The sequence below is a fragment of the Mustelus asterias genome, chromosome 9 (genome assembly GCF_964213995.1).
Source record: "Mustelus asterias chromosome 9, sMusAst1.hap1.1, whole genome shotgun sequence".
Classification (NCBI taxonomy): Eukaryota; Metazoa; Chordata; class Chondrichthyes; order Carcharhiniformes; family Triakidae; genus Mustelus; species Mustelus asterias.
This window is the reverse complement of record NC_135809.1, coordinates 133,496,709-133,520,937: the sequence shown is the minus strand read 5'-3', so window position 1 is coordinate 133,520,937 and position 24,229 is coordinate 133,496,709. Positions and strand designations below refer to the sequence as shown.

Here is a 24,229-nt window from a genome sequence, read left to right as displayed (position 1 = left end):
ATATTGCCACATTAGCAATGCTTTGCCAGCTGTTTAATCGAGATAAATAAGGAATGCAAAATAGACAGGGGAATGCAAAAAATAACTTCCAAACTTTCTCCATAAATAAGCGAGGGAGAGAGTCTCAGTCCACACCGACACACCGAGAACGTGCACGGCAGTGCCATGCTCCCGCTATTCTCACCCAGTCGGATTTCCTTTTTTAACACTCCTTTAACAACTGTAAAGTAACACATTACCGCTCCCTGTTCAGCCCAGGCCGGGGGGGTGGGGGTGAGGTAAGGGCTGCAATTAATATACAGTTAAATAGGGGTTCAGGTAAAACGGGAGCAGAAATGATCTCCCCTTCGCTGCACCCGAACTCACTCGAGCTTTGAGACGCAGTAACAGTGAGTGAGATCCGTTTGCATGTTTGCAATCAGTGATATCTTTTAAAAAGGATCCTCGTCGGCGTATTGTGCTCACTTCGGCAGGAAAAACTTTTCAGTTGGTGTGGAGTTTCATTTGGAATACTTTGGAAAGTCGAATTAGAAAGTTAAAGACAGTGAATATCGGATATCAGTGAATCATTCTGTCCTTTACTCAACTCAAAAATGAAGAGGAAAAAACAAAGAATATAATATCTCTTCGCAGGGGAAATATTACCAAGCCTGGATAATGATACACGGTTTAACCCCGAAAAGTAGCACGCAGTCTCCGCCTGGGCATCTCTGATGTTCGGTAATATTACCTAGAGGGAGATGGTAGACACTGTTATCCTTTGCTGAACATCAGGACAGGGAGTTGTAATCATAGGAACTAAGAAATTGTGAGTTTGGATGAAAAAAGTAAAGCAAAATTCGGCATGCCTGGCTGTTTCCAAAATCTGATGGAAGATGTACCAGCTCCATCCCTCTCTCTCTCTGCGTCTTTCTCTCTCTTACCCTCCATGTACCAAGAGGATTGTTGCAAAAACATGACCTGGGAACAAATCACTGCCCTTCTGATGCAGCAATAACTGTATTTTAAATTGAACTTTTGTGTGACCATGTAAACCTACTGAAGATTATTCATGATCCTCTTAAAACCCATTTCTTTAATGCTCCAATGTCTTAGTCACCTTGTGGCAAAGCATTTGTTTTTTTTCTAACACCTTTCATCTTCACCACAATGAAGTTAACCACTTGATTCTGACTTCATTTATACGTTAACGTCCATAGGCCCAGAACCACATTTACAGGGGCTACAAGTGCTTCTAAAATGAAGGTTCTTCCTTCAACATCAAGTTTCCTCTTTGCTGTTTAGAGAGACTGGTTTCATAAATTGAGACTACTTGATAAAGGCCATGTCAACTAAATGACTGAGGTAATGCAGGGAAGCCAGCTTAATTTGAAGGAAAGTACTTTGATCTTTGTACCCATATCGGCAGCAAATTTGTCGACTTTGTAAATTCAGTGTCAGGATGTGGCTGTCGCTGGCTAGGCCAGCATTTTATTACCCATCTCTAACTGCCCCTGAGAAGGTAGTGGTGAGCCACTTTCTTGAACTGCTGCAGTCCATGTTTTGTAGGTACACCCATCACATTAGCATTTAATAGAATCCTACAGTGTAGAAGGAGGCCATTTGGCCCATCGAGTCTGCACCGACCACAATCCCACCCAGGCCCTATTTCCGTGACCCCACACATTTACCCTGCTAACCCCCTTGACACTAGGGTCAATTTAGCACGGCCAATCAACCTAACCCGCATGTCTTTGGACTGTGGGAGGAAACCGGAGCACCCGGAGGAAACCCACAGGGAGATTGTGCAAACTCTACACAGACAATGACCTGAGGCTGGAATTGAACCTGGGTCCCTGGTGAGGCAGGAGTGCTAATCACTGTGCCACCGTGCCGTCCTGTCTTGCAGCAATTCAATTTATAATGAAAAGATACCTCTGGTTGAACAATAGGAACTTCTTTTTATTTTGCGGAAAGCAGACTGGAATGATTGAAGAAAAAGACTTGCATTTATATAGCACTTTTATCATCCCAGAATGTCCCAAGTGGTTTCCAATTAAAGGAGTACTTTTGAAGTGTAGGCACTGTTGCAGTGCAAGGATAGCATGTATATTCAAGTAATTATGAGTATAGTTAGGAGTTTATATACAGAATGCCACACGGTATGTATCAACTGTTTACAACATGTCACACATACTACTTCAAAATATGCTTTTTTTTTCCTGAATACTGACATCCTTTCTAGTCCCGCTTCCCTATCCCCTCGATCACCTCTGTGCTTGTACATTGGCTCCTGATTTTAAAATTCTCATCCTTCTTTTCAAATCCCTCCATGGCCTTGCCCCCCCACCCCACCCCCAGCCTTGTATAAAAGCAAAATACTGCAGATGCTGGAATCAGAAACAAAAAAGAAAATGCTGGAAAATCTCAACAGGTCTGGCAGCATCTGTGGAGAGAGAATCTAATCAACGTTTTGAGTCTGGATGACCCTTCATCAGAGCTGAGATTTTCCAGCATTTTCTTTTTTGCCCCCATCCTTGTAATCTCTTCCAACTGGACGACCCTCCAAGATATCCACACTGCTGTAATTCTGGCCTAGTCCATTCCCAATCATAATTGCATCATCTTCGGTAGCTGTGTCTTCAGTTGCCTGGACCCCTCAAGCTCTGGAATTCCCTCCTTAAACGTCTCTGCTTCTCTACCTCCCTTTTGTCCTTTAAGACAATCCTTAAACCTGGCCTCTTTAATTAAGCTTTTGGTTATGTGACCTCCCATCTCCCTACATGGTTTAATGTCATACTTTGATTTGATTTATTATTGTCACATGTATTAGTATACAGTAAAATACATTGTTTCTTGCTATACAGACAAAGCATACCGTACATAGAGAAGGAAAGGAGAGAGTGCAGAATGTAGTGTTACAGTCATAGCTAGGGTGTAGAAAAAGATCAACTTAATGCAAGGTAGGTCCATTCAAAAGTCTGATGGCAGCAGGAAAGAAGCTGTTCTTGAGTCGGTTGGTACGTGACCTCAGACTTTTATATCTTTTTCTTGACAGAAGAAGGTGGAAGAGAGTATGTCCGGGGTGCCTGAAGTCCTTAATTATGCTGGCTGCTTTTCTGAGGCAGCAGGACTTGTAGACGGAGTCAATGGCTGGGAAGCTGGTTTGAATGATGGACTGGGCTTTGTTCATGACCCTTTGTAGTTTCTTACGACCTTGGACAGAGCAGGAGCCGTACCAAGCTGTGATACAACCAGAAAGAATGCTTTCTATGGTGCATCTGTAATGCTCCGGTGAAGCATCTTAGGACCTTTCAGACATGGAAGGCACTATATAAATATATGATGAAGGGTCACCTAGACTCAAAATGTTGCCTGTACTCTCTCCACAGATGCTGTCAGACCTGCTGAAATATTCCAGCATTTTTCTGTTTTTGTTTCAGATTCCAGCATCTGCAATATTTTGTGTTTAACTAGACAAATATAACTTGTTGTTGGAATCAGAATCCACTATGTAAGAGGAACTAATGTAACAGCATAATTTGCATTGTCACAAGTATTGCGTTCCTGCAAAGTATTTAAATATTTATATTTATTGATGTAAGAAGTGCACGTGATAAATTTGAGATTTTTTGTACTTTTTGCAGAATTGAATATACAATATGATATAATATTCACAGTCCTGAAACATTAACTCTGTTTCTCTCTCCACAGATGCTGCCCAACCTGCTGAGTTTTTCTAGCACTTTCCATTTCTCTTTCAGATTTCCAGGATTCACAGTATTTTAAAGAACACAATGTTGCATTCTCACAATTTCACTTGAGTTTATGATGTTACAGTTCCATTATTTTTAACTTTCTAAACTGTAGCACAAGCTATATGTCACATTTCACTTCTGCTGTCTTTTACGTGAGGAAGGACTCATATTTCACATATGGAATGTCTGCCATGGGATCTGATGTCCACATCAGGTGGAAAAAGCCTCCAGCATATTGATGTAGTTGCTGGAGCCACATTCTATTTCCTGCCCCTTCTAAAAATCCTCACATTTTAGGCTTAGGATGCTTGAAATGTAGGTGGTATGACAAGATAACAGCTGATCTTTCTAAACTGGACTGGCTTTTCTTTTTAATTTGATTTATTATTGTCACATGTATTAGTATACAGTGAAAAGTATTGCTTCTTGCGCGCTACACAGACAACGCATACCGTTCATAGAGAAGGAAAGGAGAGAGTGCAGAATGTAGTGTCACAGTCTTAGCTAGGATGCAGAGAAAGATCAACTTAATACGAGGTAGCACAGTGGTTAGCACTGCTGCTTCACAGCTCCAGGGTCCCGAGTTCGATTCCCGGCTTGGGTCACTGTCTGTGTGGAGTTTGCACATTCTCCTCGTGTTTGCGTGGGTTTCCTCCGGGTGCTCCGGTTTCCTCCCACAGTCCAAAGATGTGCGGGTTAGGTTGATTGGCCAGGTTAAAATTGCCCCTTAGAGTCCTGGGATGTGTAGGTTAGAGGGATTAGCGGGTAAAAATATGTGGGGGTAGGGCCTGGGTGGGATTGTGGTCGGTGCAGACTCGATGGGCCGAATGGCCTCCTTCTGCATTGTAGGGTTTCTAAAAGTCTGATGGCAGCAGGGAAGAAGCTGTTCTCGAGTCAGTTGGTACGTGACCTCAGACTTTTGTATCTTTTTCCCGACAGAAGAAGGTGGAAGAGAGTATACACCATTCAAATAAAAACATAGAAAATAGGAGCAGGAGTAGGCCATTCTATTCTTCGAGCCTGCTCCACCATTCAACATGATCACGGCTGATCCTCTATCTCAATGTCTTACTGTAGATCCCTTGACACAAATGACCATCTTATGATCCAGTTTTATTTTTCAATTGCTTGTATATATGTATTGCAAACTTTGTAGTTTCTAGAAATCCAAGCAGGATGTTAAGTTTCTTTTAAAATTTATGGTATCAATACAGTGCTCGTCAAGTTGTCTTAATAATTATTAATATTCAAGCCAGTCTTATTTACAGAAGCTAAATTTTGGTGATGATGTTATTCCAGTATTCAAAAGATATCTATCTGATCATGTGGTTTCTTACTCCATAAAAGTAATGTACACAAAATAATCTTATTTCTGTAGAATAAACTGTCTAATTGGCATTCTCTTTAATTATTACAATCTAAAGGATATAATATTTACCACAATTCATTCACGTCATAGTCTTGTAAACAATAACTTTTTATCCTAGTATTATCTCTGCATGCACCACAGGCTACCTTGCTAATACTCCATTTTATTATTTTCCCTAATCTACACAAATGGCGTACACATATTTACAAAGTTACCAATCTGAAGGCTAATTAGAGGTGTAAGCATTTGTGTTTTGCATTTAACCAAATAATATTGGTGAAAACATGAAGTAGCTGTAATGTAACAGATGAGAAGATCCTACTTTCTAAACTGCATTCTCTTAATCATATAAACAACTTCAATGTGATAAGGTAGATTGTATTGGTTAACATTTTGAGTCTTGTAGGATTCTTTAGCTAGTTTAATCTGCTGTAGAATTTTCTAGATTATTCCCTCTTCCCCCTTTTAACCAATACATCTTTAAAGCAAAATCTATTATATTCTATGTATGCTATCATAACAAGACCAAAAACAGGAACTCAATATGCAATGATAATAGTAGCGTGATTGTCTAATTTAGGTCTGACGTGATAAAATATCTCTACCTTTTAATACTAATGACATAACCATTCTTCAACAGGATAATCCGAGTGATCATGCACATATAAGGACTCCTCAATAATATTTTATATCTTTATACCCAATTGATGAGACTTATAAAAATGTTGACAATTTTACACAGCATCTGAAATGGACAATGAAGTCAAACCATAGCAAGACTTGACTTTCTAAGTCAACCTGATTTATGTAGTTTAAATTACCTTGCCATAACCATGACATGTACCCTATGCAAAAGGTAATGAAGCAATAATAATAATCAAGGATCTGATTAACTCTCCATATGCACAGTTAAAAACTATCACATGAACAATTGCAACCACATCCTTGTTTTGACTACTGAAATATAATTGATAATTGTGATTAAATTCAGCAGAATAGGCATTTCTCTAAAGTAAATGCATCACCTTTTCTTGTTAGATCATTCAAGTCAAAATCTTAGATTTAAATGAACATACATGAGAGCTAACATTATGCAACAAAACTTCGACAACTGAACAAATATTTTTGAAAATATATTTTTAGCTTATACGTAGTAACAATTTATCTTGGAGACGTGCTATATTTTGCTGTTAACTAATATATGTCCTCTTTACTCCATGCAGGACATTTTTATGTCTACCGTAATTTGGCATGGTATATCAAGACTTGTATTATCTTATAGAAGAAAGGCTATACCTGTACATGAAGTTTCTGAGAACTTAAATAGCAGGACATTCTTATAAAAATCAGGTAAGGTCCCAGTTCTTAAATTAAAAAAATTGTGTGCACATATTAAATGCTGCCATTTTCACACAGTAAACAAATCTAAATGGTACATTGCTGGATAAAGAATATTCTCCATTTAGCAAATTGATACCCAACTTGACATCAAACACGCTTTCTCAGATAGACAACAATTAAATGATAATATGCACAAAAATGAGCTATTTTTGTTTGCAATCTTTAGTTGCTTGTATGAACTGAAGGAAACAGAAAAAGGAAGCTATTATAGCAAAGTAACCATTTTGCACAGTTATAAAAGGTAGGACACATTTTAGGTTTCCTACAACTCCATATCCAATACTTTTCTTTTGTGAAAGAGACTACCATATGTATAATCTCAAGATGTAAATAATAGCAATACATCTGATAGACATAATTAAACTACTTTCTGTAAGATCTATGTGGATTTTTGAGGTTTCTTAAGGATTTGGAATATATTGAATTAGTTTTTTCCTTTAAACATTTAGTTTAAATAAACTTTCTGAGACCCAGTAAGGTTAATATTTCATTTTGCAAATTTGTACTGCATTTTGTAGTTTAGACAAATTAGCTATTCTGTGAAAGAACGTGAATATCACCAGAATAGGTAATTAGTAACAAAAATATTTGTGTTCATGTATTACAGAATAAATCAGGCTCCCCTTATAATAAACAACTTTCTATTTTATTTATTAAATAAACTAGTTATTTAAAGATTTAATCCAATTGGTGTTACCTTTTGATCACCAGTACTTAGTAGCAAAAAAATAATGGATAGTATTGCATATTACATAGTCCTGGTTAAATGGGAATACAATTCCAACCAAAAGTCCAGGACATAGGTTTGAATTAAAGAAAGTTGGCTATTACCAAATATCGTGCTAGATAAAAGAAGAAATAAAGCTTGAATTACATTAAAGTGATGGCTAACAAATGGCTAAGTTTTGTAACATTAGCACTAGCTATCATGTAGAAAGTAGGAAAAATTAAAGGGGAAACTAAAATAGAGAAGAGAATCCAGAATTCATCCCCTTCCAAACCTGAACCATACACATTTCACCTTTTCACCAAATCCCTTGTTTTAACCTTACACAACTTGAAATGTCAGAGAAATTGCCAGATAGTTAATACATGGGCTCAGCCTCAAAATAAGTCGATAGGAATTCACAATTACTCTGTAGGTTTTCATGAAATTAAAGAAATAAAGTTCTATAGAACAAATCACTGAAGAGGGGTCTGTATGATTTGATCAAACGTGCTGAAAGAAACCAGATTCTATGAGATATTTGTCTAGTTTGGAGCAAGTTAAATAAAGTAGATAAAGTAAACTGAGTGCATCTAATTTGTGCTTGGTCTGTACCTGAGTTTTGAACAATCCTTAAAAGCAAATCATTTAATTCCTGGATTGTAAATTCTTCACAAACATGCCACACAGAAGTTATTCTTCTCATTGGTGTCAACTAATCTCATATCAATTATGAAAATAAATCTACGAGAAAAGAAAGGTACTGGCTCTTCTAATGTAAAGCCACAGAAATTGTAGAATTGCTTTTTCAGAAGTACTTTTTGTTTATTTTCCATCTGGTACATTGCATTCTTTAGGGGGATTTATAGAAAGCATCTATAATTTCAGATCTTCATTGCAGTGTTAATGTAAGCTTACTTTTGACACTAATAAATAAACTTTAACATCTATCTATCTATCTATCTATCTATCTATCTATCTATCTATCTATCTATCTATCTATCTATCTATCTATCTATCTCTGATTTACTTATCTTTATTTATTCTGTGCTATTAAGCTACTTTTGATTCTTAAATCTAATACTTTTAACTTAACATGATCATTTTCCAAATCAATGTTGGTCAATTTTCAGCAAATGTATTTATTTTAACCCTTTGCCATATTAAACTACGTTTTTTCTTCAATACCCTTTGCATAATTAAAGTTTTGGAGCTGACCATGACAAAGGGTTAAAAAAGAAAGTACACGGAAAAGATACATAACAAAACATAGGTATTCTGTCTGATTTTTAGTACAGATTACAAGTTGAATGACAAATTGAACACCTTTAGCTAAGTAAAGATAACTCATTTTGGAAAGATAGTTAAGACACCAGGCATTTGACTAGTTTCCTTTCTAGGTGAAATAATGTCATGTCACCTGAAGATAGATATTTCGGAATTAAACATATGATGCAAAATACGTTAATGCTCCAAATAATGTCATGATGATACTTAACTGAATTTGATAAAGAAGCAACTAATAAATTGTACATCTTTAAAATGCTACTACATGGCTTTTGCAATAATTTGTTTCAAAGGACCACATTACATATTTCTGGATATGATTTTTCTTGTAAAGTTGACCAATCTGGAGTTAACCATATGTTGAATGGCAAATCTGGAAAATGTTATCTTAAACATGACATCTCTATCCTTCCACAATTGATCAGAGGGTAAATACATCACATGGCTGTTAATAAACCATGCAGAGCAGGAAGATCCCATGTTTGTATTTTTACCCAATCTTCAGTCAGCTGACCTTAGAAAAGATTTAATTGTCTATGCACTCCAAGTAAGAAGTTAATATATTTTAACATTGATAGAATAAAAAATAGGACACATCTGTAATGCTCCCTTCCCCATTGTCAAATAATCTCCAGGTGATCACTATCTTGCGTCAGGCATGAAGGTTGACCCTTTTGATTGCTAGGACCCAATGACCTATACCCCAAACAAAAAAAACAACTGAAAGAGCGAGGTTGAGAAATTAGGATAAAATAAAGGATAGAACATATCTGTAATGCTGCCTTCCCCATAATCAAATGATCCCCTGGTGTTCACTGTCTTGTGTCAGGTATGAAGGTTGACCCTTTTGATTGCTAGGACCCAATGACCCATACTCCAAAAAAAGGGAATCATTTGAAAAAGAGAGGTTGAGAAATTGGGACAAAATTGGAAGGGGAAATATTGATATTTCCCCTTCCCTTTGACCTTTTGTGTTTTAAGTATGCAAACTATCATGACCATCTTTAGAAACAAAATAGATTTGAGCCTGGTGCTGCCAAATATCTTAAACATATTTTTCAAAACATATATTGTTAAAATGCTTGTTATTCACATGAGCTATGCACTAAATCTGTCATACTATTTTGCTTCTACTGTCCCCAAAACATAGATTTTTAAAAATGATGAACGTATGAAAGATTTTAGAAGATAGGATGAATATATCACATAATATTTAGCCCCAAGGTAGACAAACAGCTTTCCATTTTTATAGCGGTATTCCAAAAAAAAGCTTTGACTTGTATGTTAAGAGTATTTTATTAAATAATGCAAGTGTATTGCCAGTTTTGAAAACCATTTTAACCAAATATACTTCTAAAGGAATGATCAATAGACAGTCTTGTCGGTCCTATTTGATAACCGATGAAAGCAAACATATAACATTTCATAGGAATCTGTCAAATGCTTATCTCCCACTTTTTAAGCACATTAAATAACCAATATTTTGTCTTTGGTAGTAAAGATGCTTTAATCTTGGGCTTGTATGCAGTAGAAAATACCCATATATAATGTAACTTGTTTGTATATATGTTATATGTAATGCATAGCATAGTATATGAATTGTGCTCCTCCAGATAGTATCATATTAAAGGAATATTATTTTCTCATGAGTAACAGCAGAAATATTGCATCCTATTTTTACATATGTATAGACAGTTCACATTTCAGACTTTTCCCCAAATTTTTACTATTTCCCCCTACATACAATAACCTTTTCCTGGTCAACTTGGACAGCAGATTCCAGATTCTAAAAAAGAAACATTCACTTATGAAAAAAGTATGCATTCTATAATAGAAATTCAAATCTCTATTTTATTAAATAGGGATTACAATGTTAAATTAGAATGTATATAACATTGCAGATGAAGTCTAAAATTTCGTGTAGACAATTAATTTTATGGTAGCTGATCATTTTGACGCTAACAATATACATTGAGTTTTTATTCTGGTAACTGAAATATATCATAATTGTTGATGGTAAAATACTCAGAATTATCAGAATTCTCTGTATCAGAATTAAATGAGAATGCTACTATACTTTATTGTAGCCAAAGTTTAAAATTATTTTATTTTATTGGTTTATTGAGTTGGTAAAACAATAATGGAAATAACAAGTAGTATATAAATTCAATAGAACCCTTGTTATAATCAAAAGATGAATGGAACATGCAAGACTCCCAATGAAATAAGGGTTAAAGGTAAAAAAAAAGACATTCTGTAAAAATATCTCTATGCTATAAAAATGTAGGAATCTGGGATATATTCAAAAACAGAAATGTGCATTTATTACTTTCAGCTATTACAAATACCAATACTTCTTCTTTGTAATGAAGTAGAGACATGAACTGATAATTTGCTATATTGTTCATTCACGTTTTTGATTGTGTGGACAAGTGAAATGTCAGTATTTTTAGTATTATTTCTGTTGTAGAGGTTTGGGTTAGATTGGGTTGCATTGGTTGGAGCAAATAGAAAGAGATAAACAGAAAACAATCTTAATGTTTTATATTAAAACAGAGGGTAGATATTTCACATGTCTGAGGTAGATATTGACAGGTATTTACATAAAACAGGAAGGTGTTTTCATGTATCTGTGCTTTAAAACATCACTTTGAAATGTTTTCTTTTAAATATACATTATTGACTAGAAGTGATTGGACCCATTAAGAGAAATAATAAATGAGAATTTTATATTGGTACAAGACTTGATAAACAACATGGAATTCTAATAGATGTAGCTAAATTATTTGCTGTTGTGTATACTGCATTTTGTCTCTTTAAAGGAGACAAAATTGCGTCAAACATGTAGTACATTATCGAGTCTTTCTAAAAAAATTAATACAAATAATATTCTGGCGAGAAATTAGATATCTAAACATTACCAGGAATTTAATCAAACATCTAAAGAGAGAACATTCACTATACTGTTAATAATCAATTGGTAACATAAGGAAATTGTCACTTTAATATTTTTTGTGTTATACAACATATTGTTAATTGATAAACATGTGTAAATATTAGTTCTTTTGCGAATTATAATGTAAAATAGATAGTGTTCTGCTGGTTTACATTCTGCTCTACATTTGGTTAAATGCAGAGCTATAGTTGCTCTTGTTGTGCTTAAATATATTGGAAGATCTCGTTCAATGCATTTTGTATGAATAAGGATAATCTCGAGTAATTAGATGTAATTTTTGTTACCGTTGCGTATCTCTTAAAGGATAAAAAATATAACAGGGTAGTTCAAAAATTAATGGAAGTAGCAGAGCACAGGTAAAACGTAGATTGCACTATTATAGTTTCATAGTATTGTTTGCAGCTGTTGTGTGATTATATTACTAGGAAATATAATTTGAGAGAAATATAATTTGCATTAAGATAAATAAAATTGCAAATGAATAATTTTTGTTCATATTGAATTAGAAGGACAATGAAACACAAAAATTGAGATGTTTACTGCTATGTAATGTGATGTCTTCAAACATAGTAGAATAAAAGATGCAATGAATATCAGAACACAGGTATCAAAGATATATTACAAATATTATTTTTGATGTTTCAGAACACTATTTTGGTCTCAACGTCTTGTAGCATGAAATGCAGATAGGTACTTTACAATGACAAAATTAACACATTTCACTCAAATTTCTCTTCTTTACTTAACCACAAAGTCAACTCAGAAATGTCATGTTTGTTGCTTTTGAGATTATATTTAAAAGTTAGATTGCAACCCCAGTTGACACTTGTGGCAACATGGGTGTAAATGCCAGTTTATTGCCTTCACACATACATTCCAGGCAACAAGGCAAAATAAATTTAAAAATATATTTTCAAATGAAATGACATTGTTTAAGAGTGAGCAGAAATCTGTTTGCAATGCAATGTATTTGAAGGGTTCTGACTGAAACACGAGTGTTGGACAAAATGACATTTATTGTGAAAAGAGTAGGAATTGCAATAAATGATTCCTGAGGTAACCCTGGATTTTATGCCTTAATATTTTGTGTATCTTTTGAATATTTGCCATAAATGTTGTCCACATTGTGAGCAAAACCATCACTTCCGTGTTTTGGGGGGTGGGGGTGGTGAAGTCTCTCGAGAGAAGGCGAGATTTCGCTGAGAGAGGGGGATTGTGGGAGTTGTCGTCCCGGAGGCTCACGGGAACAAGGGGAAGGGCGGAAGGAAACTACAACCCCCACAATGCACCGTGAACTGCCAGTCGGGGAGCTGCTCCGGCGGAAGTGACGGTAGGTCTCGGTATGATTGGCCTGTCCCCCGAACCAATGGCCCGTGGCTGCGGCTCTCGGCCAATCAGCGGGCGAACCGGTGTGTGGGCGGGTATTTCCGGTCGGCCGCGAGACAGTAGCGGGTTGTCCTGAGGAGGAGGGTGATGGCGGCTCCGGTGCTGCAGCTCCAATCTCTGCCTTGCCCGCAGTTCTTCTACTGGCTCGGGGTCACCGCCTTCACCTGGATAGCGCTGCGGGCGGCCTGGCGGCTGCTGAGGGGAGCCCAGGTGTTCCTGATCGGATCCGGGCTCCGGCTGGGAGAGTTCGGCCGTTGGGCAGGTGAGTTTGGAGGAGAGAGAGGGGGGGGGGAGGAGGGCTGTGAGGCTGTGGGGGGGAGTGTGGGGGGTTGGGAGCTTTGGGGAGGGGCTGTGAGCCTGGGGGGGGGGGGTGGTGGCTGTGAGCCTGGGGGGGGGGGGGGGGGGTGGCTGTGAGCCTGGGGGGGGGGAGTGTGGGGGGGGCTGTGAGGCTGGGGGGGGGGGGGGGTGGCTGTGAGGCTGTGGGGGGGGAGTGTGGGGGGTTGGGAGCTTTGGGGAGGGGCTGTGAGCCTGGGGGGGGGGGGGTGGTGGCTGTGAGCCTGGGGGGGGGGGGGTGGTGGCTGTGAGCCTGGGGGGGGGGGGGGGGGTGGTGGCTGTGAGCCTGGGGGGGGGGGGGGGGGGTGGCTGTGAGCCTGGGGGGGGGAGTGTGGGGGGGGGGCTGTGAGGCTGGGGGGAGGGGGGTGGCTGTGAGGCTGTGGGGGGGGAGTGTGGGGGGTTGGGAGCTTTGGGGAGGGGCTGTGAGCCGGGGGGGGGGGTGGCTGTGAGGCTGGGGGGGGGGAAGTGTGTGGGGGGGGCTGGGGGGGTTGGCTGTGAGGCTGTGTGGGGGGGGTGCTGTGAGGCTGGGGGGGGGGGGGGGGAAGCGTGGGGGCCTGTGAGGCTGGGGGGGGGGGCTGAGAGGCTGGGGTGGGGGGGCTGTGAGGCTGGGGAGGGGAGTGGGTCTGTGGAACTCATTGCCATGTAACGGCTGTGGAGGCTAGGTCATTGAGTGTATTTCAGACTCAGATCCATAAGTTCTTGATTGCTAATTGCATCCAAGGTTATGGGGAAAATGGGGTTGCGAACTTATCAGCCATGATTGAGCGATGGTGCAGACTCGATGGGCTGAATGGCCTAATTTTGCTCCTATAGCTTATGGTCTTTTGGTCTGTCAGGTTGGGACAAGGAGGGGGGCTGTCGGGATGGGACGGAGAGGGAGCTAAACCATTGACTTCAAGCTCTTGACTTTTTAAAGTTTTAGATATGAAATCAAATTCATCCAGAAGATCTTCAAGGGACTTGATTTTTTGTTCAATCTCCTGAACATTGCTCTTTATGGGTGAGGAGGGGGGGGGGTGCCATCGGGATGGGGTGAGGAGGGGGCACCGTCGGGATGGAGTGAGGAGGAGGGTTGTCGGGATGGGGAGGGGGGGCCGTCAGGCAGGGTTGGTGGAGGGGAAAGGGGGTGTTGAGCTGGGAGGATGGGGTTTGGATTGAGGGGAGGGGGAATGGTTGGGGTTAGTCTGGGCTAAGGGAATGGTGTCAGGCTAGGCTGGCAGTGTCAGACTGGGATTGGGCTCAGCGGCTTGGCTGGGAGAGGGAGCCGGCTGACTAACTCCTGCGACTGAGTCCTTATAAAGTGGTGTCAAGGCAGAATGCTGAGATTACTGCCCAGCCTGTAAATTGCAGCAGGGGTTCGGGTAAGGGTAACATTAGTACGGGTGTAGCACAGAGTCTGCATAGTTCCTCTGCTCAGAGGGCCCATTGTCCTGGGCCAGCTTCACCAACCCTCGTGACCCACTTACTGAACTGCAGCTCCTCCAGCAACGTAACAGTATCTTGATTATTTTTGCATCTGGCGAATGTGACAAACAAAAGGACAGTATTATTTAAATGAAGAAAAACTGCAGAAAGCTGCAACACAATGACTTGGGGGTACTTGTGCACAAAATGCAGAATGTTAGCGCACAGGAGCAGCAGGTAATCAGGGAGGCTAATGGAATATTGGCCGTTGTTTTAAAGGGATTGAATAGTCATGCTGCAGCCATGCAAGGTACTGGTGAGACCACATCTGGAGTATTGTGTAAGCAGTTGATCCCTTTATTTAAGGAAAAATATTATTTCATTGGAGGCAGTTCCAAGGTATTGTGGGGATTAGCAGGGGTTACAGGGCCTGGGGGGATTGTTGTCGGTGCAGGCTCGATGGGCCGAATGGCCTCCTTCTGCACTGTAGGGATTCTGTGCATACAAGTGACTAACTAGACTTGGGTATAGGGAGTACAATTCTGAAGTTTGCGGGTGATACAAAACTTGATGATCTGGGATTTGATTTGTAAATCGGAGCATTTGAATGTCAAAAGGACATGCTAAAAGTCATGCTAAATCTCAGTCAATGAAGGGCCTGAGCGGGAGTTTGGCATACAGTTCTGAAGACTTTGTGAAGGATGTCAAGACCTTCGAGAGGGTACAGGGGAGTTCATGAAGAACTTGTGTTAGAGGGGTTGCACCTTCTCAACCTTTTCTGTTTTAGTGAAAGTATACGAAACTGAGAGGGTTTGATTGAGCAAGGAGGGAGAAGCAGAGGTCACAGATTTAAAATTAAGAGTTCGAAGGTTCGTGAGAATTTTATTTCTGGAATGTGTTACCTTGAATGATGGAAGCAGATTCTATAGAAACTTTCAAAAAGCAATTGACCATGTACTTGAAGAATGCTAATTTGCAGGGTTAAAAGGAAAAAGGAGGATTATGGGACTATATTGGGCAGCACATTCAAGAAATTAGCAGAGGCACAAAGGGCCAAATGCCTTTCTGTGCAGTAAAGTTCTACAGGTAGGATCAGCAACTCCCACTACTACCTGAGTCTTTGCCTGCTGACTCTTGTAGGTTGTGGTGTATGTTTGTGAATTGAAGAGTATTCTGCTTGTCACAGTGCAGAAGGACACCATTTGATCCTGCAATTGTGAGTGGGTGTTCTCTCTACGAGGTGAATCTGATTGCATTCTTCTACTGTCTACTTCATACTGTTCCTTCCAAGCAACACACTCATTCTCTTTATAAATTAATTTGTAGGATCTATTTCAGCCCCAGTTCATAATGGAAAATTCAAATTTCTAATCACCCCACTCCCACTTTCTAATCTTCCCTTTCATTTTTTTGTTACCTTCATTCTTTTCCCTCTTGCCATTGCTTTGCAGAAACAATTCATCTTGATTTACCTTAGCACTCCTGTCTTTAAGATGACTATTCGTTCATCTCTTAACTTTCAGCTGCATTGGAAAAGCTCCAATTTATTTGGAAAACTGCAATTCCTTATCTCGAATGATATCTGTGAAATTGTACAAAGTGTCTAAGAACCTGTGGTGTGGGTGTTGCTGGCAAGGCTATTATTTGTTATCTATTCCTAGTGCCCTTGAGAAAAACAAAAGGAAGACACTGCTGTAAATCTGAGGTAGAAACAGAAAAATGCTGGAAAACGCTTAGGGCTGGCAGCATGTGTGGCGAGGGAAACAGAGTTACTATTTCAAATTGATGACTTCGTCAGAACGCATGAGCAGTGGTGGTGAGCTCCTTGCAACGCTGCTGTTTGTGTGGATGAGGAGCTCCCGTAATGCTGTTAATAAGTTCCATGTTTTGGATGAGCTAAACATTTATGTTTTTGTGTTCTGTGTGTCTAGATATAAAGTCAAGGGTTCTGTTCGACTTTCCTGGTGTTAACCTACTTCTGCCAACTTTAATGGCTGGTGTACACCAAGTTACTTAAAGAATGCTTACCTCTGCTTATTATGTCTAAAACTGATCATTCCACTTTTTCTACATTAACCTGCACTTTACCCATCTATCCTGCTAGTTGATATTCTTATCAATATCCTTCCCCCCCCCCCCCCCCCCCCCCCGTTAAGACCAGGTAATTTGTGTGTCAACACAGGGTTTTATGCATCAACACTTGCCACATCTTTCAGTCTGAGAAAATTCCTTTCACCCGTATTTGCTTTCTGTTTTGCAACCATCTCTTTATCAATGTGACCATATTCTCATTAATTCTGTGAGCTTTTATTTCTATCATAAGTCTCATTGGGTACTTTTTTGGAAATCTATATTAATCACTTTCTTTTTCGTTTCTCGTGCCTCTTTTTATCCATGCGTACTGCCTATGATTATCATTCTCCAAGTGCCCATTGATTTCTGTACACATTCTAGATTATAGCAGGTGTATCGTAATATTTACATCACAGAGGCTCAATGGGTCTATGCTTGTTCACGTGAGTCTTCTCTTGCCCTGCTTCATCTTACTCTTATCAACATATTCTTTTAATTTCTCCCCCCCCCCCCCCACCCCCCCACCCCGTGTACTTCACTAACTTGCCCTTTACTGCAATTACTCCCAACAGTGTCAACTATTCCAATGTACACAGACTGGGTTAACCAAATCAGCACTAATGCTATGGGGGAGGAATTCCTGGAGTATGTATGACATGCGTTTGTGGCTGGCATGGGGGTTAGCATTGCTGCCTCACCACCAGGGACTTGGATTCAATTCTGGCCTCGGGTGATTGTCTTTGTGGAGTTTGCAAGTTCTCCCTGTGTCTGCGTGGGTTTCTTCCCACAGTCCAAAGATGTGCAGGTGGAGTTGATTGGCCACTCTAAATTGCCCCTTAGTGTCGGGGGGATTAGGATGGTAAATATGTGGGGCTACTGGGATTGGGTGGGAATGTTGTTGGTACGGGCTCAATGGGTCGAATGGCCTCCTGTGCTGTAGGGATTCTATGATTCAGTACATTGAGCCCACTGGAGATGGAGCTATTTTGGATTTAGTCTTGTGTAATGAGAAAGGGATAATCTTGCTGGCAAGGAGCTTTTGGGAAATAGTGACCATAATATGATAGAATTTTGTATCAAGTTTGAATGTGGTATAGTTCATTCTGAAACAAGGATTGTAAATCTGAAGAGAGGAAATTGAGGGGCAAACTGGCTATGGTGGATTAGGAATATGCACTGTAAGGTTTGACATTAGACAGGCAATGGCTACCATTTTTAAAAAAAGTACAAGGTCTACAACAGATAAAAGTTCTCCTACAGTACAAATACCCAAAGAGAAAGGTAAATGTGGTTAACAAAAGAAGTTGAAGATTGTATTAGATTGAAGGAAATGAGTTCTGAGGATCTCAGGAAAAAAGTGGTAAGCCTGAAGATTGGGAGCAATTTAGGATCCAGCAAAGGAGGACCAAGGAACTGATTAAGAAAGGGAGAAAAGAATTTCAATGCAAACCAGCAAAGAACATTAAAGCGGATTGTAAGAGCTTCAAAAGATTAGCTCTGATAAATGTGGGCCCACTACAGGTGGGGGCAGAATAATTTATCGTGGAAAACTGGGAAATAGTGGATAAACTAAGCAGTTACTTTGCATCTGTCTTCCTGGAAGAATACACAGAAAATCTCCCAGAATTACTAGGTGACCGAGGAACATGTGAAATTGAGGAGTTAAAAGAAATTAGTGTTTGTAAGAGTGTTTGTAAAGAGGTAGTACTTGAAAAGATAACTGGATTAAAGAATGATAAATTCCCTGGACCAGATAAGCCTCATCCCAGTGTGTTGGAGGTGTCGAGAGGGTTGGTGCATGCATATTTCTAAATTGTATAAATTATCTTACCCCGGACCCCTCCCCCATCCAATCCTTGTAATCCTACACATTTACCATGGCTGATCCAACTAACCTACGTAGGTGGCACGGTGACAGTGGTTAGCAGACTCACAGCACCAGGGACCTGGGTTCAATTCCGGTCTTGGGTGACTGTCTGTGGAGTTTGCATGTTCCCCGTGTCTGCGTGGGTTTCCTCCAGGTGCTCCGGTTTCCTCCTGCACTCCAAAAATGTGCAGATCAGGTGGATTGGCCATGCTAAAGTTGCCCCTTAGTGTCACAAAGATGTGTAGGTCAGAGGGATTAGCAGGGGTTTGAGGAAACTGGATCTGTATTTGCCAGAGTTTCGAAGAATGACCTCATTAAAGGGTGGATGTAGGTCAGATATTTCTCCTGGCTGGTGAGCCTAACACTGGAACCATAATCTCAGGACATAGGGTAGGGCATTTAATACTGAGATGTGGAGGAATTTCTTCACTTAGAGGTGAATCTTTGGAATTAGAATTTAGCACGGCCAATGCACCTAATCACATCTTTCAGACTGTGGGAGGAAACTGGAGCACCCAGAAGAAACCCATGCAGACACGGAGAATGTGCAGATTCCACACAACCAGTGACTCAAGCCGGGAATCGAACCCGGGCCCCTGACACTGAGAGGCAGCAGTGCTTGCCACTGTGCCGCCCACAATTCTCTACCCCACAGTGCCATCGATGCTCAATCATTGAGCATGTTCAAAACACAACTTGATAAATTTCTGGAGACTGACATTGAGGGGTATGGAGATAGTGCGGGAAAGTGGCATTGAGGTAGATAATTAATTGTGATCTGATTGAATGGGGAGCAGACTTGACGGGCTGAGTGGTTTATTCCTGTTCCTATGTGATAGCAATATTCTAATATCACATTTTTTTTAGTATGACCAATAATCACTAAGCCAGGCAATAGCTTCCACAGTGGCTAAACGTAGCTCTCTGAGCCCTCCGCTGAATTTGTCAGAGGCAATCTTCAGTGATGTGAGTCATTGTGTGGGGGGGGCTCCAAAGACCTTGGTCAGTGTGGAAATGGTTGAGGAGTGCCCAGTGTTGGTGTGGCAGCTTGAAGCTGGAGGGGCTTGCTGTGAGATTTTTGATGGAGTGATTTTTAATGATGGGGTGTTGGTTCGATTCCTGGTACCATAGGGCCTCTGCAATTATTCCTTTGTGCTGTCCTTAGCTACACAGGCTGGTGTGTTGGGAGGTGAGTAGCAGGTAGATTGGTAAGGTTCTTGTGCAGCGGCAGACTTGATGTAAACCTTCTCCAGGAGCTTTCCTGTTGCAATCTCTCTCGAGTGAGGGTGTGGAATGTTGCTTGGCATTGGGAGCCAGGGGAGTTGGGTTGATTGGAGAGTACCTGCTGTGCATTGTTATGTTGAGGTGGGTATCTACTAGACTGCTGTGGGATGAGTTGCACTAAACTGGCACACTGTACCCTACAGTTGAGTCAGCAAGAACTGAGATCCTTGAGGTTTGAGTACCTGCACCCCACGAATAGCCAGCAAGTTTGCTGACGAGGTTGTTTTGTGTTTTGATCTTTGCTGTCTTGCTCAGGTGACTTTAGTATGTCAGTTTCGGTCAAGGGTAACATCGGGATAAGCGGGATGTTGTTCATGATTCAGTCTCTTGCCATTCAAGGCGAAGTTGAGTTCGCTTGTGGCACTGACATTGTGGAAGTGGCATATACTTGCAACTGTTTGTTGCTGCTAGGCTGAAGGCGCCATGTCTAAACAGTAGTTGGCAAGCTTTGCAGCATTGCTGTTTAGTGTTGCCTCTGTTAGAACATGTCCGAGCCTAAGAGGCACAGCTGATATTGTCAACATAGATGAACTTCTGAGACAGATTATTGATACAGAGATTGAAAAGGGCTGAGGCTAGAATACATCGGTAATAATAATCCGGCATAATATGGAATGCTAACATTGAGTAAAGAAGCTTCTCAAATTCCTTATTGAATTTATTAAGCTTATATTTTTTGGACTCGCTCAAGTGGAAATATTCTCCATATTAATTACAACAGTGGCGACACCTCAAGAGTACCTCATTAGCTGTAAGTGCTCTGGGGCATTCTAAGGCTGTTAAAGGTGCTGTATAAATGCAAGCTCTGCTCTTTTGCTCAATCTTTCGTTTACCAGTATTTCTATATCTGTTTTTTGTTTTGTGTAATGAAGAATGATTAATAAGGGATCTTGTGGTTAAGGATGCTCTGGAGGGGGAGGGGGGGGGGGGGTAGTAATAGAACTCTAGATACAGTTTGAGGGTGAACACCATAGGTCCATAACTGGTGTCTTCAACTTAAATAAGGGCAATTATAATGGTATGAGGGAGGGATCGTCTAAGGTGAACTGGATAAACAAGCTAAGATACAGATCAGTTGATGAGCAGTGTCAGATATTCAAACAGCTGGTCCAAAATTAAGGGTTATGGGGATCAGGCGGGTAAGTGGTACTGATCCACGTCAGATCAGCCATGATCTTATTGAATGGCGGGGCAGGCTCGAGGGGCTAGATGGCCTACTCCTGCTCCTATTTCTTATGTTCTTAAAATGATCAGGAGTTTATCCTAATCGAAAAGAGGGATTCCAGGAGAAAGAGGCAAAATCCATGGTTAACACAGGAGATTAAGGGTAATGTTAAATTGAAAAGCAGGATATATAAAGTGGCAAGGGATGGTGGTAGACCAGAGGACCGGGAAGCTTTTAGGATCCAGCAGCAAAAGACTAAAAAGCTCATGAGGGAGAAAATGAGTTTTGACAGAAAACTTGCATGCAGCATAAAACAGTAAGAGTTTCTATGGATATATAAATGGGAAGCAGGCAGCTAAGGTAAATGTAGGTAAATACTGAATGATAGCAAACGGAGAAATGGTGGATATGCTAAATTTTTTTGTATAGGTCTTTGCCGTGGAAGACATTGTAAATATCCCTAAGTTATCAGATGGGCTAATTTCAAATCATAGAAACCCTACAGTGCAGAAGGAGGCCATTCAACCCATCGAGTCTGCACCGACCACAATCCCACCCAGGCCCTACCCCCACATATTTACCCGCTAATCCCTCTAACCTACGCATCTCAGGACTCTAAGGGGCAATTTTTAGCATGGCCAATCAACCTAACCCGCACATCTTTGGACTGTGGGAGGAAACCGGAGCACCCGGAGGAAACCCACGCAGACACGAGGAGAATGTGCAAACTCCGCACAGACAGTGACCCGAGCCGGGAATCGAACCCGGGACCCTGGAGTTGTGAAGCAGCAGTGCTAACCACTGTGCCACCCTGGTCATAACATCATAACATGATAGAACTTATAAAAATCCCAGTCACAAGGCTTAGAGGAACTTAAGGGGCTAAAGGCAGACCAGTCCCCAGGACCTGATGAACTGCATACTAGGGTGGCTGCAGAGAGAGTGGACCCACTGGTTGAAATTTTTCTTAACTCGCTAAATTCCAGGACTGTACCAGAAGATTGGAAAACGGTCAATGTAACTCCCTAGTTCAAAAGGGGCGAGGGCAGGGAATTATAGGCCAGTTAGTTTAATATCTATTATTGGCAAGATGCTGCAGTCAGTAATTAAAGAGGAAATAACTAATCGTTTAGGAAAGCTGAATATAATCAAACCCAGTCAATATGGTTTTATGAAAGATAAATCATGTTTGACAAATTTGCTCAAATTCTTTGAGGATGTAACAGGGAGATTAGGTACAGGGGAACCTGTCGATGTCGTGTATTTAGATTTCCAAAAGGCCTTTGACAAGGTGCCACATAACAGGCTGGTGTATAAAGTAAAAGCCCATGGAATTGGAGGAAATGTGTTAGTGTGGTTTGAAAACTGGCTGTCACATGAAAAAGAGAGTTGGAATAAATGGGTCCTTTTCAGAAAAATGTAACTGGTGGAGTACCGCTGGGATAATTTCTTGGCCTGCAATTGTTCACTATTTACATTAAGGACCTGGAGGAAGGAACAGGATGTAAGGTTTCACAATTTACCAGTGATATGCAGATAGGTGGAAGAGCATATTGTGATTTTTGCAGCGGGATGTAGATAGATTGGGTGACTGGGTGGAAACCAGACCAATAGAGTTTAATGTGGGGAAGTTGTGAGGTATTGCACTTTGGTAGGAGGAATCGAAAGACAGATTATTGTCGAAATGGAGAGACTGCAGGTGAGTGAAGTACAGAGGGATCGGGGTGTTCTCGTGCATGAATCGGACAGGCCCAACAAGTAGTTGAGGCAAATGGCATTTTGGCCTTTATGGAAGAATAGAGAGATGCAGCATGGAAACAGGCCCTTCGGCCCAATTTATCCATGCACCTGTCCAAATGTCTTTTAAGTGTTGTAATTGTACCCACCTCTGCCACCACCTCTGGCAGCTTATTCCATATGCGCACCACCCTCTGTGTGAAAAAGTTGTCCCTCGGGTCTCTTTCAAATCTTTCCCTTCTCACCTTAAACCTATACCCTCTAGTTTTGGATGCCTCTACCTGGAAAAAAGACCATGGCTATTCACCTTATCGATGCCCCTCATGATTTTATAAACCTCCATAAAGTCATCCCTCATTCTCTTATGCTCCTGGGAACAAAGTCCCAATCTAACCAGACTCTTTATAATTCAAACTTTCCTGCCTCAGCAACATCCTTGTGAATCTTTTTGCACCCTTTCCAATTTAATAACATCTTTCCTATAGCAGGAATCGTATGCAGTACTCCAAATGTGGCCGTACCAGTGCCTTGCATAGTTGCAACATAATGTCCCAACTCCTGTACTCTGCTCTGACCAGTGAAGGCAAGTGTGCCAAACACCACCTTCACCACCCTGTCTACCTGTGATGCTCCTGTCAAGGAACTACCTGCACCCCTAGGTCTCCCTGTTCGACAACACTCCCCAGGACCCTACCATTAACTGTGTAAGTTCTGCCTGGTTTACCTTGCCAAAATGCAACACCTTGCATTTATCTGAAGTAAACTCCATCTGCCATTCCTTGGCCCACTAGCCCAGTTGATCAAGATCCTGTTGTGGTCTTAGATAACCTTCGCTGTTCATTACACCACCAATTCGAAGTTTTGTGTCATCCTAAACTTTGAAACTGTCCCCTGCACACCAATATCTAGATGACCAATTCTTCCATTATGCAAACCACGAGATGGTGCCGACGCAAGTGGTTTCAAACTTTATTTTCAACATAGCCTAAGGCTGAAAGGAGTCAAATTTTATATATCAATGGGTATTAAAAAGGCAGCTATTTCTGATAATTGTGATGCATACTCTCAAATACATTGCACTCGTTACAGCACATTCACCTGCAGTAGGTCAACCAGTGGAAACTGGTAACGCTTCCCAAATGAGAGTGCTGATGCTGTCTCGCAGACGTCAAATGCTGGATGACTGTCTGAATCAGAGATCTGGTTCATTTGATCTTTAGTGCAACAAGCTCTGAAAATCCAGTTTTGCAAAGGTAGATTATCGGGAAAGGCATCAGAAACTTTGTTGCCTTGTCTGACAGTTCTGCATATTTTGAAGCAACTTCAAGCGAAAAGCAGTCAGGTAGTTCTGAGAAAAATCCAGCCGTGAAGCATTGTCACCTGCAAATTTACTAACCTAGCCCCCTATATTCTCATCCAAATCGTTTATGTAAATGACAAACAACAGTGGACCCAGCACCCCCTCGTTCTTGACTCGTGAGTGGGAACAATTTCTCCCTATCTGCTCTGTCCAGCCCCCTCATG

General features: G+C 40.8%; 1 protein-coding gene across 1 annotated transcript in view; it reads left to right on the top strand.

Annotated features, from left to right (window-relative positions):
• Positions 1-12,881: 12,881 nt before the first annotated feature.
• The window catches only part of hsd17b12a (hydroxysteroid (17-beta) dehydrogenase 12a), a 169,510-nt gene continuing 158,162 nt past the window's right edge, over positions 12,882-24,229 (top strand). Inside the window, exon 1 of the mRNA XM_078221050.1 lies at positions 12,882-13,104. Within this exon, the coding sequence (XP_078077176.1) occupies positions 12,930-13,104 (175 nt within the window). The 5' untranslated portion in view covers positions 12,882-12,929. The remainder of the gene's footprint in view (positions 13,105-24,229) is intronic.